The 14849-nt window shown below is 43.6% G+C and overlaps 1 protein-coding gene across 1 annotated transcript in view; it reads left to right on the top strand.

The window, feature by feature from the left end:
* Nucleotides 1-2698: 2698 nt before the first annotated feature.
* The window catches only part of EIF3E (eukaryotic translation initiation factor 3 subunit E), a 65234-nt gene continuing 53083 nt past the window's right edge, over nt 2699-14849 (top strand). The window contains exons 1-3 of the mRNA XM_065586023.1: nt 2699-2885; nt 9028-9142; nt 14494-14611. Of these exons, the coding sequence (XP_065442095.1) occupies nt 2796-2885; nt 9028-9142; nt 14494-14611 (323 nt within the window). The 5' untranslated portion in view covers nt 2699-2795. The remainder of the gene's footprint in view (nt 2886-9027; nt 9143-14493; nt 14612-14849) is intronic.

Genomic DNA, 14849 nt, shown 5'->3' with positions numbered 1-14849 from the left:
TGGGGTTGGGGGGAAGCTGCGTGCGGCCTGCGAAACCTGCTGGAGCTACGAGGGGGGATGGCAGTGCATGGCCCGGGACCCCCACTGGTGCTGGGGAGGGAGGGTTGGTGGGGCTGGCAGGCTCCGTACCTGGCTTCGTGCAGCTCTCCGGAAGCAGCCAGCATGTCCCTGAAGCTCCTAAAGGGAGGGAAGGCCAAGTTGGAGCAAGAGATTTTGCCTCAGTGATTCAAATTGCAGAAAAACCTTGGGTGGGGGTTTAAAAATCAGAAAAATAATAACTTGCTTAATTGGACATAAAAAGAGTGGTGGTAGTGTCGGGACCTTTTGGGATGCTTAGACTAGTAATTAGTTTTAAGAATAAGGCTTTAATTAGAAGTTAATAATAGTTTAAATTAGAAAATCCAGTAATGGCAGCTATAGGGTGATGTAGTGGAAGATTCCATTTCTAAGAAACATAGGAGTCCATTACCTATGATTTAATAATTTCACTTCCTGTAATGTAATGGTAAATTCCACTTCCGGTGGGGAATGACTCAGCAAAATCCCATACAGATACATTATAGCCCATTATAACCTCCCCAATATGTAGTATTCAGTCAGTTTATATAGAATATGGGAGTTGGGTGAGGTGCCATTTCAGCACTTGATGTATTAAAAGACAAATTTTAAGTAGAACTGTATCCTAAACTGCTTTATGGTATTGTACCCAAACAGTTGCATTTAAAGGGGAGATTCAACTTCCTTTATAGGAACAGACTCCTGAAACTCTTACCAGTCCACAAAAGTGGTCCATAGTCATGCAGATAGTCCCATGGTCTTCAATGGGATTGATCAAATGATTAAGGGTTTACAGGATTAGTTTCCAAGTTTGTAAATTGTTGTGGATGAAACTGACAATGCCTGAGCTGTCAGATCAGACGGAGCTTTCATTCGAATAAAGGTGGGCAGATGTGTGATAAGTCTTAGCTCCGCTGCTAAGATGAGGAACATATTTTCAGCAAAGTTCGTGGCAGATCCCTGAGGCAGCTGGTTTAAGGCTGTCAGTGTCTGGCATTATAATCTTCATTTATAGTTCTCTCACCCACAAAGCTGGAAAATGAGGCACTTGTTTTCTTTGTTTTGCTGCTCCAGTTTCAGTTAACAAAAAGCATGTTAGACTGGTTTGGCTGCAAAGAAGAATTCTATGTATATTGGGGACAATATCGGATTCCCATCAGGCTGCAGAACTGGGCTGACATCAGAATCCAAACATCCTCTGGCCAGTGCAAGCACAGGCATTCCTCTAATGATTTGGACTTGATGTGATGGAGTATGGATGTCATGGATAATTCAGACCAATGAGGAGAAACAGAATAAAAAACACTGTTTAAACACCTTCCATTCCTCCACCCATAGGCGCTGACTCCGCGGGTGCTCCGGGCTAGAGCACCCATGGAAAAAAATTGGTGGGTGTTCAGCACCCACTGGTAGCTCCCCATTACCCCACCACATCCCCCTGCTCCAGCTTACCTCCACCTCCGCCGTGAGCACTCCACCGCGTCCTGCTTTTCCCCCCTCCCTCCCAGTGCTTGCGCCAAGAAACAGCTGATTCGCGGGACAGGAAGGGAGGGTGGGCGGGAGAGGAGGAACGTGGCGGCTGGGGGAAGAGGCGAGGCCGAGGTGGGGATTTGGGAAAAGGATCCAATAGGGGCAGGGAGGGGGCAGAGATAGGGCAGGGACTTTGGGGATGGGGTTGGAATGGGGGCAGGGGCGGGGAAACGGGTAGGGGGTGGCCACAGGAGAAAGTCGGTGCTTATGCCTCCACCACCTCCCCCGTTGCAGACTCCTGACTAACATAACAGCACAATACATTAACAAACTTAAACAAAGCCTATGTTTAAGTTTCAGAGTAGCAGCCGTGTTAGTCTGTATCCGCAAAAAGAACAGGAGTACTTGTGGCACCTTAGAGACTAACAAATTTATTAGAGCATAACCTTTCGTGGACAGCTTATGTTCTAATAAATTTGTTAGTCTCTAAGGAGTCCACGAAAGCTTATGCTCGAATAAATTTGTTAGTCTCTAAGGTGCCACAAGTCCTCCTGTTCTTTTTATGTTTAAGTTTGTTAGCATATACATTGTGCTGTTAAAGCCATATAAAGAATGAATGTCCTCTCTAGCCATGTTTTGCTCCTTTAAGGAGCAGAGCGCAGCCCCACCCACCCCCCTCCAGAGAGGGGGACTAGCGCCAAGTCTTTCCGGTACCCCGAACTGGCTAAAAATTTCTTGCCGGTACTGCGTCCTGGAGGGTGCCACCCTACTTGCACTCCTGGTGTAGGCAGAGCTGTTTGTGTTTAGTAAGTTCCAGGCATGGCTGGTAGATGGTTTGCACAAGGCAAGACACAAGTAACAAATGAAGCTCTTTAACTCCCCGCTTTGGCAACAGTGCGAGCCGACCACCGCGCGCCAAGCCGCAGCCCCGCGTGCTCGGATCCAGCGCTTAGCGCGGCCCGCCACACACAGCAGCAGCACACGCGCGTACTGAAGGACACGAGGCGCGGTAAACGCGCGGCCAACCTCCCTCTTTACTATCCCGACCGGCTGCAAGCCCTCAGCACGAGCACGAGCACGCCCAGGACGCGCGCGGCCCAGGCCATCCCTGCACGGATGCGCGCAGACCATCTCCCGCCGGCTGCGAGGTTACATGCGCGCGCATTACCTTCACTCTGACCACGCCCCTTCCCCAACACGGCGTCGCGTCCGCGTCTCTGTGCGCGTTGGTGAAGCGGCGCGGGTGGGACGCCGCCCCTTTTCCCAAGATGGCGGAGTACGACTTGACCACCCGGATCGCGCACTTCTTGGACCGGCACTTGGTCTTCCCGCTGCTCGAGTTCCTGTCCGTCAAGGAGGTACGTGGAGAGCGGGCCGCTCCCCTGCCCCTCGCGGGCCCGCATTCGGTCGCAGCCGACACGTGGCAGGCGGAAACCAGCCCTTGGGCCTGCTCCCTCTCGCGGGAGGGCGGTAATGAGGCCCGGCCAGGGGCCGCCGGGCTGCCGTCGGCCTCCTCACAGGCCCTGGCCTGAGCGACGGGCGCGCCGCCCGGGGCGATGCGCAGGGAGTTAGGGAAGAACTGCCTGGAGTCCAATTGTCTGTCCTGTGGGGGCCGGTCTGCGCGCTCCGGAGCCACTGCGGAAAACGGGGGGCGGCTGGAGAGCAGGTTCGGGGCTACCTGCTCTTCTTCCCGTTCTCCCCCGGCGGGGGGCAGGGCAGCCTCTAGCTGCCCTCGGGCCTGCGTCCCGCGTCCTCTCACAAGGTGCGGTGTGGGGAATCCTTTCCCGCCCATCCCCCGCAGGTTTGGGTCCCGTTCTCTACCAAGGTGGGATGGGGGGGATCCTTCCCTAACTACCCACGATCGTGGACCCCGGCCCCTCACATGGTGGGGTGGAGGAACTTCCTCCCCATCTCTTCACGGGTTTGGGTTCTGTTCCCTCCCAAGGTGCGGTGGGGAAATCCTTCCCCAGCTGCTGGTGGGTATCCCCCCCCCCCAGGTGGGGTGAGGGAACCTCCCCCAGATCTCCCTGGACCTGCACCTGTGTGGGCATGCCTCCTCCTTCCCATCATATTCTGGGTAGGAGAGACTTATCTTATTATCTTACCTTGTGTCTCCTAAACCTTCTAGTACTATTGAGGAACCTTGTAGCTCCAAGGCCTTGTCTGCATTCGGGTTTAAACCCTGATTCTCCTATACTGATGTATCTACACATAGGTGAACATAATTTGTTGGGGAAGTATTCACGTGTTTTTTGTAAAGGGAAATCATGCCTTACAGCCTACTAGAATTCTTTGAGGGGATCAGCAAGCATGTGAACAAGGGAGTTCAAGTGGATATAGTGTACTTAGATTTTCAGAAAGCCTGTGACAGGGTCCCTCATCAAAGGCACTTAAAGTAAGATGTCATGGGATAAGAGGGAAAGTTCTCTCATGGATCAGTAACTGGCTGCAAGATAGGAAACAAATGGTAGGAATAAATGTTCAGTTTTCAGAATAGAGAGATATATATAGTGCTGTACCAGGGTCTGTACTTGGACCAGTACAATGCAACATATTCATAATGATTTGGAAAAAGGGATAAACAGTGAGGTGGCAAAATTTACAGCTCATATATCTTGACTTTAGCAAAGCTTTTGATACGGTCTCCCACAGTATTTTTGCCAGCAAGTTAAAAAAGTATGGATTGGATGAATGGACTATAAGGTTGATAGAAAGCTGGCTAGATCGTCCGGCTCAACGGGTAGTGATCAATGGCTTGATGTCTAGTTGGCAGCCTGGTATCAAGCGGACTGCCCCAGGGGTCTGTCCTGTGGCCTGTTTTGTTCAACATCTTCATTAATGATCTGGATAATGGGATGGATTGCACCCTCAGCAAGTTTGCAGATGACACAAAGTTGGGGGAAGAGGTAGATACACTGGAGGGTAGGGATAGGGTCCAGAGTGACCTATACAAATTGAAGGATTGGGCTAAAAGAAATCTGATGAGGTTCAACAAGGACAAGTGCAGAGTCCTGCATTTAGGACGGAAGAATCCCATGCTCTGCTACAGGCTGGGGACCAACTGGCTAAGCAGCAGTTCTGCAGAGAAGGACCTGGGGATTACAGTGGATGAAAAGCTGGATATGAGTCAACTGTGTGTCCTTGTTGCCAAGCAGACTAACGGCATATTGGGCTTCATTAGTAGGAGCATTGCCAGCAGATTGAGGGAAGTGATTATTCCCCTCTAGTTGGCACTGATGAGGCCACATCTGGAGTATTGCATCCAGTTTTTGGGCCCCCACTACAGAAAGGATGTGGACAAATTGGAGAGAGTCCAGTGGAGAGCAACACAAATTATTAGGGGCCTGGGTCATGACTTAGGAGAGACTGAGGGAACCGGGGTTATTTAGTCTGCAGAAGAGAAGAAGGCTGCTATCAAATCCCCCCTCACTCAACTACCTGAAGGGGGGTTCCGAAGAGGGTGGAGCTAGGCTGTTCTCAGTGGTGGTAGATGACAGAACAAGGAGTAGTGGTCTCAAGTTGCAGTGGGGGAGGTTTAGGTTAGATATTAGGAAAAACTTTTTCACTAGGAGAGTGGTGAAGCAGTGGAATGGGTTACCTAGGGAAGTAGTGGAATCTCCATTCTTAGAGATTTTTAAGACCCGGCCGGCTTGACAAATCCCTGGCTGGGATGATTTAGTTGGGGTTGGTCCTGCTTTGAGCAGGGGGTTGGACTAGATGACCTTCTGAGATATCTTCCAACACTTATCTTCCATGATTCTATTAACTACTGAAGGTAGTTAAGTCCAAAGCAGACTGTGAAGAGCTGCAAAGGGATCTCACAAAATTGGGTCATTCGGCAAAAAAATGACAGATGAAATTCAGTGTTGATAAATGCAAAGTAATGCATATTGGAAAACATAATCCCAACTACAGTAACTCGTCACTTAACATTGTAGTTATGTTCCTGAAAAATGCGACTTTAAGCGAAATGATGTTAAGCGAATCCAATTTCCCCATAAGAATTAATGTAAGGGGGAGGGACGGGAGGGGCGCGCTAGGTTCCAGAGAATTTGTTTTCACCAGACAAAAGAGAGAGAGACACACACACACAAATAAGTTTTAAACAAACCATTTAATACTGGTACACAGTGATGATGATTGTGAAGCTTGGTTGAGGTGGAGTCAGAGGGTGGGATATTTCCCAGGGAATGCCTTACTGCTAAATGATGAACCAACAGTTGGCTGAGCCCTCAAGGGTTAACTCTCACACTCTACAAGGCAGCAGGAATGGAGGGAGGGGAGACAGCATGGCAGACAGAGACACACACCGTGTGTGTGTGTGTGTGTGTGTGTGTGTGTGTGTGTGTGAGAGAGAGAGAGAGAGAGATGCGCATTTCCCCTTTAAGTACACTGCCTTGTTAATTAGATAAGCTTGCTGAGACCGCAGCTGCTGCCAGTAAGCTCCCTCCGTCCTGAGCCCTGTCGTGTGTCCCCCCTACTCTATGGAAGATGGGGTAAGTGGGGTGCAGGAGCAGGGGGGAGGGGGACATCCTGACAGCCCCCCTTTTTCTCCCCTCCCCCCCCACACAGCAAGCAGGAGTCTCGGGGAGTAGCTCCAAGGCAGAGGGCAGGAGCAGCACATGGCAGTGGTGGAAGGGACCACTGCAATTGCTAGCCTGCTGGGCAGCTGCTGCACAGAGAACTTAGGGGAGGGGGGAGCCGATGGGGGGCTGCCAGTTCACCCTGGTTCCAAGCCCCCACCAGCTAGCTGCAACGGGCTGCTCTTCCTGGAAGCAGTGGACAAAGCAGGTGGCTGCCAAACGATGTTAGAAGGGAGCATTGCACAACTTTAAACAAGCATGTTCCCTAATTGATCAGCAACGAAACAACGTTAACCGGGATGACTTTAAGTGAGGAGTTCCTGTATACATATAAAAGGATGGGGTTTAAATTAGCTGTTACCACTCAAGAAAGATCTTGGAGTCATTGTGGATAGTTCTCTGAAAACATCCACTCAGTGTGCAGCAGTAGTCAAAAAAGCTAACAGAACGTTGGAAATCATTAAGTAAGGGATAGATAAGACAGAAAATATATTGTCTCTATATAAATCCATGGTATGCCCACATCTAGAATACTGTGTGCAGATCTCGTCACCCCATCTCAAAAAAGATATATTAGAATTGGAAAAGGTACACTAAAGGGCAACAAAAATGATTAGGTGGATGGAACATCTTCCATGTGTGGAGAAATTAATAAGACTGGGACTTTTCATCTTAGAAAAAGAGACGACTAAGGGAGGGATATGACAGGGATCTGTAAAATCATGACTGGTGTAGAGAAAGTAAATAAGGAAGTGTTACTTACTCCTCATAACACAAGAACTAGGGGTTACCAAATGAAATTAATAGCAGCAGGTTTTAAACAAACTTAAGTATTTCTTCACACAATGCAGTCAATCTGTGGAACTCCTTGCCAGAGCATGTAGTGAAGACCAAGACTATAACGGGGTCAAAAAAGAGCTAGATACATCCTTGGAGGATAGGTCCATCAATGGCTGTTGGCCAGGATGAGCAGGGATGGTGTCCCTAGCCACTGTTTTCTAGCGGTTATGGGAGACAGGGGATGGATCACTTGATGATTACCTGCTTTGTTCATTCCCTCTGAAGCACCCGGCATTCGCCACTGTTGGAAGACCGGCTATTGGGCTAGCTGGACCTTTGGTCTGACCCACTTGGGTCGTTCTTATGTTCTTACACATTGGTGTAAAGCTAAATGTGACTTGCAGGCTCAGCTAGAGAAATTTGAGGCCTCAGTATGTTGTGTTTGTTGGGGCCTCACTCCCTTCTATTTCACTTTTATTTACGCAGACATTAGAGGTTTTGGGTAGGTTGTTCGGTCTTGGTTCTGGTACTTCCTGGGACAGGCCTGAGGGTGTGACTTCACCGACCTCGCGCACAGAGTGCATGTGAGGTTATGCTGCGTGAGGCAGCAGGGGGCTGCAATTTTGAAGAGCGTGCTTCCTTGCCTGCCTGACCTTGCATGCACTGTGTGCATAAAGTCCTATCAGCGGAGACAGAGTAGCACACTTCATTATGGCGTTCTCCCATCTGATACCAGACAAAAACAAGTGTGGCTTTATCTGAGTACTGGATCTCCAGCTGATAATATTAATTGCTAACGTTAGAAAAGCATGACTAGCAAGTTTAAAATTGGACAAATGGTGTGCCTAGTTCTTGGTGGGGGGCCCTGAACTCAGAGCACCAGTACAAATGTCCTCCCTTTTGACCCCTCATGTCAGCTCTGGTGAGTGCACTAGTGTAGCTTTTCTTGGAAGCATACATTAATTTAAAACAAAACTACAGCTACCCACAAAACTTGCTAAAATACTTGTTGAAACCTAAAGTAAGTGGGCTTTTCCTGCATAGAGAGATGTAGGAAATAGTTTCTGGTTATCTGCCTTATGGCTGAGGGGTGAAAACATTATCTAGTCGCAAGCAAATTGGCAGACTCCATAGAATAAGAAAGTACTCCCATTGCAATCAATGGGAGTTTTGAGTATACTGAATGTTTTATTTTTTTTTTTTAGAAAAACCTAGTTTTTAAAATAATAAAAAAAGCACACATGTTGTAATTGCTTAATTTGTGAAATGTAATCATACATATTGTCTAAAATGCAAAGCTTGCAGTTCTGTAGGGTAAAACACCACATAATAAAGTTCACAGAGGAATAACTGGTTAGATATTACTACTCTTTTGTGTTTACTCTTAGCTATCAATGTATTTTGTCCAACTTTATTTTTTTAATGTCTAGCCTATTAAGATATTTTGCTGTAAATTAATCCAAATACATTAAAAACATGCTCACTTGATCCTAATGTGGTTGGATAACAGGGCACATCTCTTTAAAACTGACTAAATTTTGAATTTACGGTTGTTTTTTATGTTACTTCCACAGTTGTTCACCATTTTGATGCGATGAACTGAAGTGTAGCCTCAGCCATAAGTTAGGGTAGAGAGGAAATTTAGCTCTCCAGCTCTTGCTGAAAGATATGTGAGGCTGCATACAATTTCTGCCTGGAATTTTGCTTAGGCACTTCCGAAGTAGGTAAACAAGCTGCCAGAATATCAAATAATTTCTTTTACTTAAAAATTTGTGTAATATTTTCATGTTGGATTTACCACAACACTTCAGCCATATGGTTCTTACTGAGTGTAAATTATCAAACCAGATACAGTTTTAAGGGTCATCCATCTGAATGTTCTTTGATGTATTATAGTTGTAAAATGTTAAATATTTTAACAACATGCATAACGTATCATTGCCATCATAGGAGATACAAATGGGCCATAGACGCTCCAACTAGTGGAAAAGAATTATGGAGAGTTTTGAAAAACTACTTAATGTCAAATTTAAGGTCCTGTTATTGCCACCATTGCTATCTTTAAAAAGTAATCAGATTCTTTATTTAAAGAGTGTTTCAATATGTTATATGAAATCTTTTTAACTTATTGTTTCAGATATACAATGAAAAAGAATTACTTCAAGGAAAATTGGAGCTTCTTAGTGATACCAACATGGTGGATTTCGCTATGGATGTGTACAAAAACCTTTATTCAGATGAGATTCCTCATGGTAAGCTTGGTCATAAGTGGATCTGTGGATTTTGCGGTCAGTTTTAAAGTAGATGCTTGAGTGAATGAAATCGTAACAACCCTTTCCAACAACTGCCAATTTTATTGTCTCAAAACTATCCCTGGTAGTAGTTTTTTGTTTAAAACATTTGTCATTTTGTTGTTCTTTCCTTTTGACCATTGTTCACTTGGCACCGTATTCTGGTATGGTTCTGAAGAATACATTGGTAGTTGGTAATAACTTGTATGCAGTACTTGGTACCTATGGAATAAAAATATCAGTATCAAATTTAAGGAAAGATGATTAATGAAAGCAAGTGCCTTGTTTAAAAAAGGTCATTGTCATTAATCTTGCAAAATATTTTCTTTTATTTAAAAATTTAGAGTTTCAAAGTGGTATATAAGAGTACTTCATGACCAATAACAAAGACTTTGGGATTACCATAACTCCCCTGATGCCATATCATTGGTTACAAAGCTATTCTTTGCCTGTGAAAATATAATATTGCACAGTTAGGTGTGTTGGTGGGGGCTGTGTTCAAGCTTTCCTTTAAAGCATTCAATCTTGGAAACTATAGAGACAAGGTATTTCTATTATAGCACTGCATATGATTTTCAGGTCAGGTGTGATTGAGGTTTAATCACACGTGTGGAAGTTCAAAGTTATGGTTCCTATGTCATGTATAAAAACATAAAACAGCAGAGAGGTCAAGTATGTTCTGTGACAAGGGGTAAATTATCCTTTCACCCAGAGTCTAGGCATTGGGGCTACAGGTAAATTAGTATAACTTTGCATTTAATAAATGTTACTTGCAAAAAACTGTTTAGGGATCATTAAGGTTCCAAAGTCAGGTATTCAAAAGTTAGGAATGACTTCATTAGTCTTTACAGGATTACATACAGCTTGTTCTACAAGACTTCTGCTTCATTGATTGTGCAAGATGAACAGCAAATGAGGCAGTGAGTAGCAGAAAGTTCTCTTGTGTTTAAAGCAATGGGCTGGGACCAAAGAAATCTGGGTTCTAGTCCTGGCTTTTCCACAAACTTTCCTTTTGATACTAGGCAAGAATGTCATTACACAAACATGCCTGGAGAGCAAATTAATGTACAAGCATTCAATTCTGGCATTTCCTAACTTTTGAGCACCTGATTTGGCAATCTTAACATTTTTATTTAACATTTTGATTCAGTCTTACAGTACACCATTTCAGCTGATGTGTTGTGCCGTTTTCTAGTTGGATAATGTTTCACTTCAATAGCTTGCATATATTTAGGAACGATTCCTTGAAGTTTGAGTTCATATCTGCAAGAAAGCTGAGGGAATAAGTCTGGTTACTGGGAATCCTCTGCCTGCATTCCACACACAATCCAGCTACATTCCTCCCAAATTATCCTTTTGTTTGCATTTTTTAGAGCAGTGGCTCTCAAACTTTTTTACTGGTGACCCCTTTCACATAGCAAGCCTCTGAGTGTGACACCTCCCCCCCTTATAAATTAAAAACACTTTTTTATCTATTTAACACCATCATACATGCTGGAGTCAAAGCAGGGTTTGGGGTGGAGGTTGACAGCTCGTGACCCCCCCATGTAATAACCTCGTGACCCTGAGGGGTCCCAACCCCCAGGTTGAGAACCTCTGTTCTAGAGCATGTAATTTATTCTTGAAATTAAGCTATTCTATATTATTGACAATTTGATGCCTATTCAGTGATACTGCTATTCTATATTTCTTACAGTAACTTGCAGTATAAAATTTCTTCTGTATGTGATGATTCAAATGTTAACCATCATTAACTTTATCTAACAATATAAAATAAAGTTTACTGCAGGTAACACTTTCATTCAGAGTCAAGTACTATTCAGCACTATTTGTTTGCTTGGTGCTCTGTGCAAGAAATCTGACCTGTGGTGCACAAAGTGCTGCACTTCTGTACAATTAATTTTCTCTCTGTACAGACTACTTTTATATACATAATTATAATAAGTGTAGATTGTTCTTTTTGCCCAAATTTACCATGAAGGGTTATGTATGGGCAACTCTCAATCTTTCTGTCAGCTGAATAACTGTTGCCAAGGTTATAGTTGAGTTGCATTCTTAAGAAACTTAACAGTATTAAGGGGTAGCCGTGTTAGTCTGGATCTGTAAAAAGCAACAGAGTCCTGTGGCACCTTTCTGTTAGTCTATAAGGTGCCACAGGACTCTGTCGCTTTTAACAGTATTAATTAGTTAAAGCTAGAAATTTAGTGGAAATACATTAAACAAGTATCAGGGGGTAGCCGTGTTAGTCTGTATCTACAAAAACAACAAGGAGACTGGTGGCACCTTAAAGGGTACGTCTATACCCAGCCGCTAGTTCGGCGGCTGGCAATCGAACTTCTGGGTTCGACTTATCGCATCTTGTCTGGACGCGATAAGTCGAACCCGGAAGTGCTCGCTGTCGACTGCGGTACTCCAGCTCGGCGAGAGGAGTACCGCGGAGTCGACGGGGGAGCCTGCCTGCCGCGTGTGGACCGAGGTAAGTTCGAACTAAGGTACTTCGAACTTCAGCTACGTTATTCACGTAGCTGAAGTTGCGTACCTTAGTTCGATTTGGGGGTTTAGTGTAGACCAAGCCAAAGACTAACAGATTTATTTGAGCATAAGCTTTAGTGAGTAAAAACCTCACTTCTTCGGATGCTTGTTTTTGTTTACATTAAACAAATGCATTTGCACACATTTCATAATTATACGTTCTTCTGCCTTCCTTACCTTTAACTTGTTCAACTGCAGGAGTCACGGAATAAACATGCTGTCATATAATCAGTAAGGTAACTGAATGGTTTCTCCTTTTTCCCTCTTCTTCCCCCACCACCTTCATTTTTGTAATCACAAGAGTTAGCTGAAGGTGTGGATAGTTCCATCATATTGAAGTACCACTTATCAGGCAAGTGTTTCTCAGGTTTAGACTGGGTTGTGAATTACTCACCATTACCAGTTTGTCCACTAGAATTCGTTCTCAAATTTGTGGTGTGGTTACGCCTAGGATCGTTCTTCTGTGGATGCAACACTGTGGTTGACTGCAGTGGTTGTTGGGACAACTTCATTCTTTTCCTTATCTTTGTCTCGTTGCTGGATTGGGTGGCAGATCCTCTTGCTCCATAAAGTTCTATACTCAAATAGCTGATTTTTCTCAAACTTTGGCTGTTTTGTTCCAAATCATGGTTTCTTCAAGCTGATATTTAAATGCTTCCTCTGCCACACGTGGTAGCACCAGATGTAAAACGATAGTGTTCCTAACTATTTCTATCAGCTTGAAAGTTATTTTGCAGATTAGGCTGCTTATAAGCATCTTTCTTCTTACTTTTCAAATAAGTTTTCTGTCAGAGTTTGAGTGATCGCAGAACAAAAATCTAGGCTAGATTTTTGAAGATTTTTTTCGTACAGTTTCAGTTCAGCAGATAATTATTCCATTCCCCTTGAATATATGTAGCACCTTCCTTTATATTGCTTTTCACCTTTGCAACTTTGTCAGAAGCAAGCAAATGTATCCAAAACTTTGTTTCGTCCTTCATGGTGGATGAGAAATCTTTTAAGTTGTTCATGACTGGGATGTAAAACGCTTCCATAGAGATAGTGGCTTTTTAGTAAGCTAGTCACTTGTAAAATGAGTCATAGATTCCAAGCCAAAAGGGACCAGTGCTATCATCTAGTCTAGGGGTCTGCAACATTTCAGAAGTGGTGTGCCGAGTCTTCATTTATTCACTCTAATTTAAGGTTTCGCATGCCAATAATACATTTTAATGTTTTTTAGAAGGTCTCTTTCTATAAGTCTTTAATATATATCTAAATTATTGTTGTATGTAAAGTAAATAAGGTTTTTAAAATGTTTAAGAAGCTTCATTTAAAATTAAATTAAAATGCAGAGCCTCCTCGACCGGTGGCCAGGACCTGGGCAGTGTGAGTGCCACTGAAAATCAGCTCGCGTGCCGCCTTCAGCACGCGTGCCATAGGTTGCCTACCCCTGATCTAGTCTGACTTTCTGTATAACACAGGACGTACATTTCCCCAATAAGTCCCAAAACATATCTTTTTAGAAAAAACATCCAATCTTGGTTAAAAATTGTCAATGATGGAGACTTCACCAGGGCCCTTGGTAAGTTGTTCCAATGATTAATTACTCTCACTGTTGGGAGTGGAGGTACGTTTTACTTCCAGTTTGAATTTGTCTTTCTTTAACTTGCAGCCATTGGATCATATACATTTCTCTGCTAAATTGAAGAACCCAATATTAAATATTTGTTCCCCACATAGCTACTTATAGACTGTAATCAAGTCACCCCTTAATCTTCTCTTTGTTAAGCTACATAGACAAAAGGAGCTCTATTACTGAAAGGGATGTTTTTTAATCCTTTAATCGTTTTCATTTTCATGGCTCTTTTCTGAACTCTTTCCAATCTATAAACATTCTTCTTGATTTGTGAGCACCAGAACCAGAAAAAGTATTCCAGGAGCGGTCAAAGCCAAATACAGTGGTAAAATAGCCTTTATTCCTACTCAAGATTCCCCTGTTTATGCATCTCAGGGTTGCATTAGCCCTTTTGGCCACAGCATCTCACTGGGAGCTCATGCTCAGGTAATTAGTTAGAGATCCCCATCCTATAAGCATGCCCTGTGTTCTTTATTCCTAGATGCATATGTATATATTTAGCTGTATTAAAAATGCATATTGTGTGCTTGTGGCCCATTTATCAAGCAGTCCAGATCACTTTGTATCAGCGACCTGTTCGCTTCATTATTTACCATTCCCCAAATTTTTGTCACCTGCAAACTATCCGTGATGATTTTGTTTTCTTCCAGGTCATTGATAAAAAACATTAAATAGCATAGGGCCAAGAACTGATCCATGTGGTCCCCCTCTAGAAACACTCATTCAATGTTGACTCCCCTTTTACAATTATTTTGAGACATATCCGTTAGCTACCTTTGAATTGATTTAATTTGTGCCATGTTAATTTTATATCTTTCTGTTTTTTTAATCAAAATGTCATGTGGTACCAAGTCAAATGCTATACAGAAATGTGTTATCTCAGCACTATTACCTTTATCAACTCAACTTGTAATTCATCAAAAAAATACTAAGTTAGTTTGGCAGGATCTATTTTTCATAAAGCCATGTTGTTTGGCATTAATTATATCACACTCCTTTAATTCTTTATTAATCATCGTGGCAGTTAATGTGGCTTGACTGAGGGGACAAATGAGCTGAGTTTTTTGGATGCCAGGGTACTCAGCACTCTAGCTGATTCTACATCAGATAACTACAGGCTGCTTGCTAAGGTGTTAACTTTACATTGTACTCTTTCTTTATCTAGCTTTGCGTGAAAAGAGGACTGCTGTTGTTGCACAGCTGAAACAGCTTCAGTTAGAAACTGAGCCAATTGTCAAGATGTTTGAAGACCCAGAAACTACAAGACAAATGCAATCTACTAGGTAATATTTTCTTTAATACTCTAGACATTGTAGGAATTAATCTTCCCAGATGTCTTGTTGGACCAGTGCAAAGAAAAAAATTAACAGTTGTCAGTTTGAAGCTGAAAATCTTTGCTCCCTTTGCCTGTACCGGATGTTGATATTTATGCTGTGACGTCTTGGACCTCTATATGATGATATTCTGCTTTCCATTAATAATGTCTCTGTGAGGGAGAGCTTATACTTCAGGATGTTGACC

This window comes from Chrysemys picta, chromosome 2 (genome assembly GCF_011386835.1).
Source record: "Chrysemys picta bellii isolate R12L10 chromosome 2, ASM1138683v2, whole genome shotgun sequence".
In the NCBI taxonomy this organism is placed as follows: domain Eukaryota; kingdom Metazoa; phylum Chordata; order Testudines; family Emydidae; genus Chrysemys; species Chrysemys picta.
The sequence above is the reverse complement of the archived record's forward strand: the minus strand, read 5'-3'. Positions and strand labels throughout refer to the sequence as shown.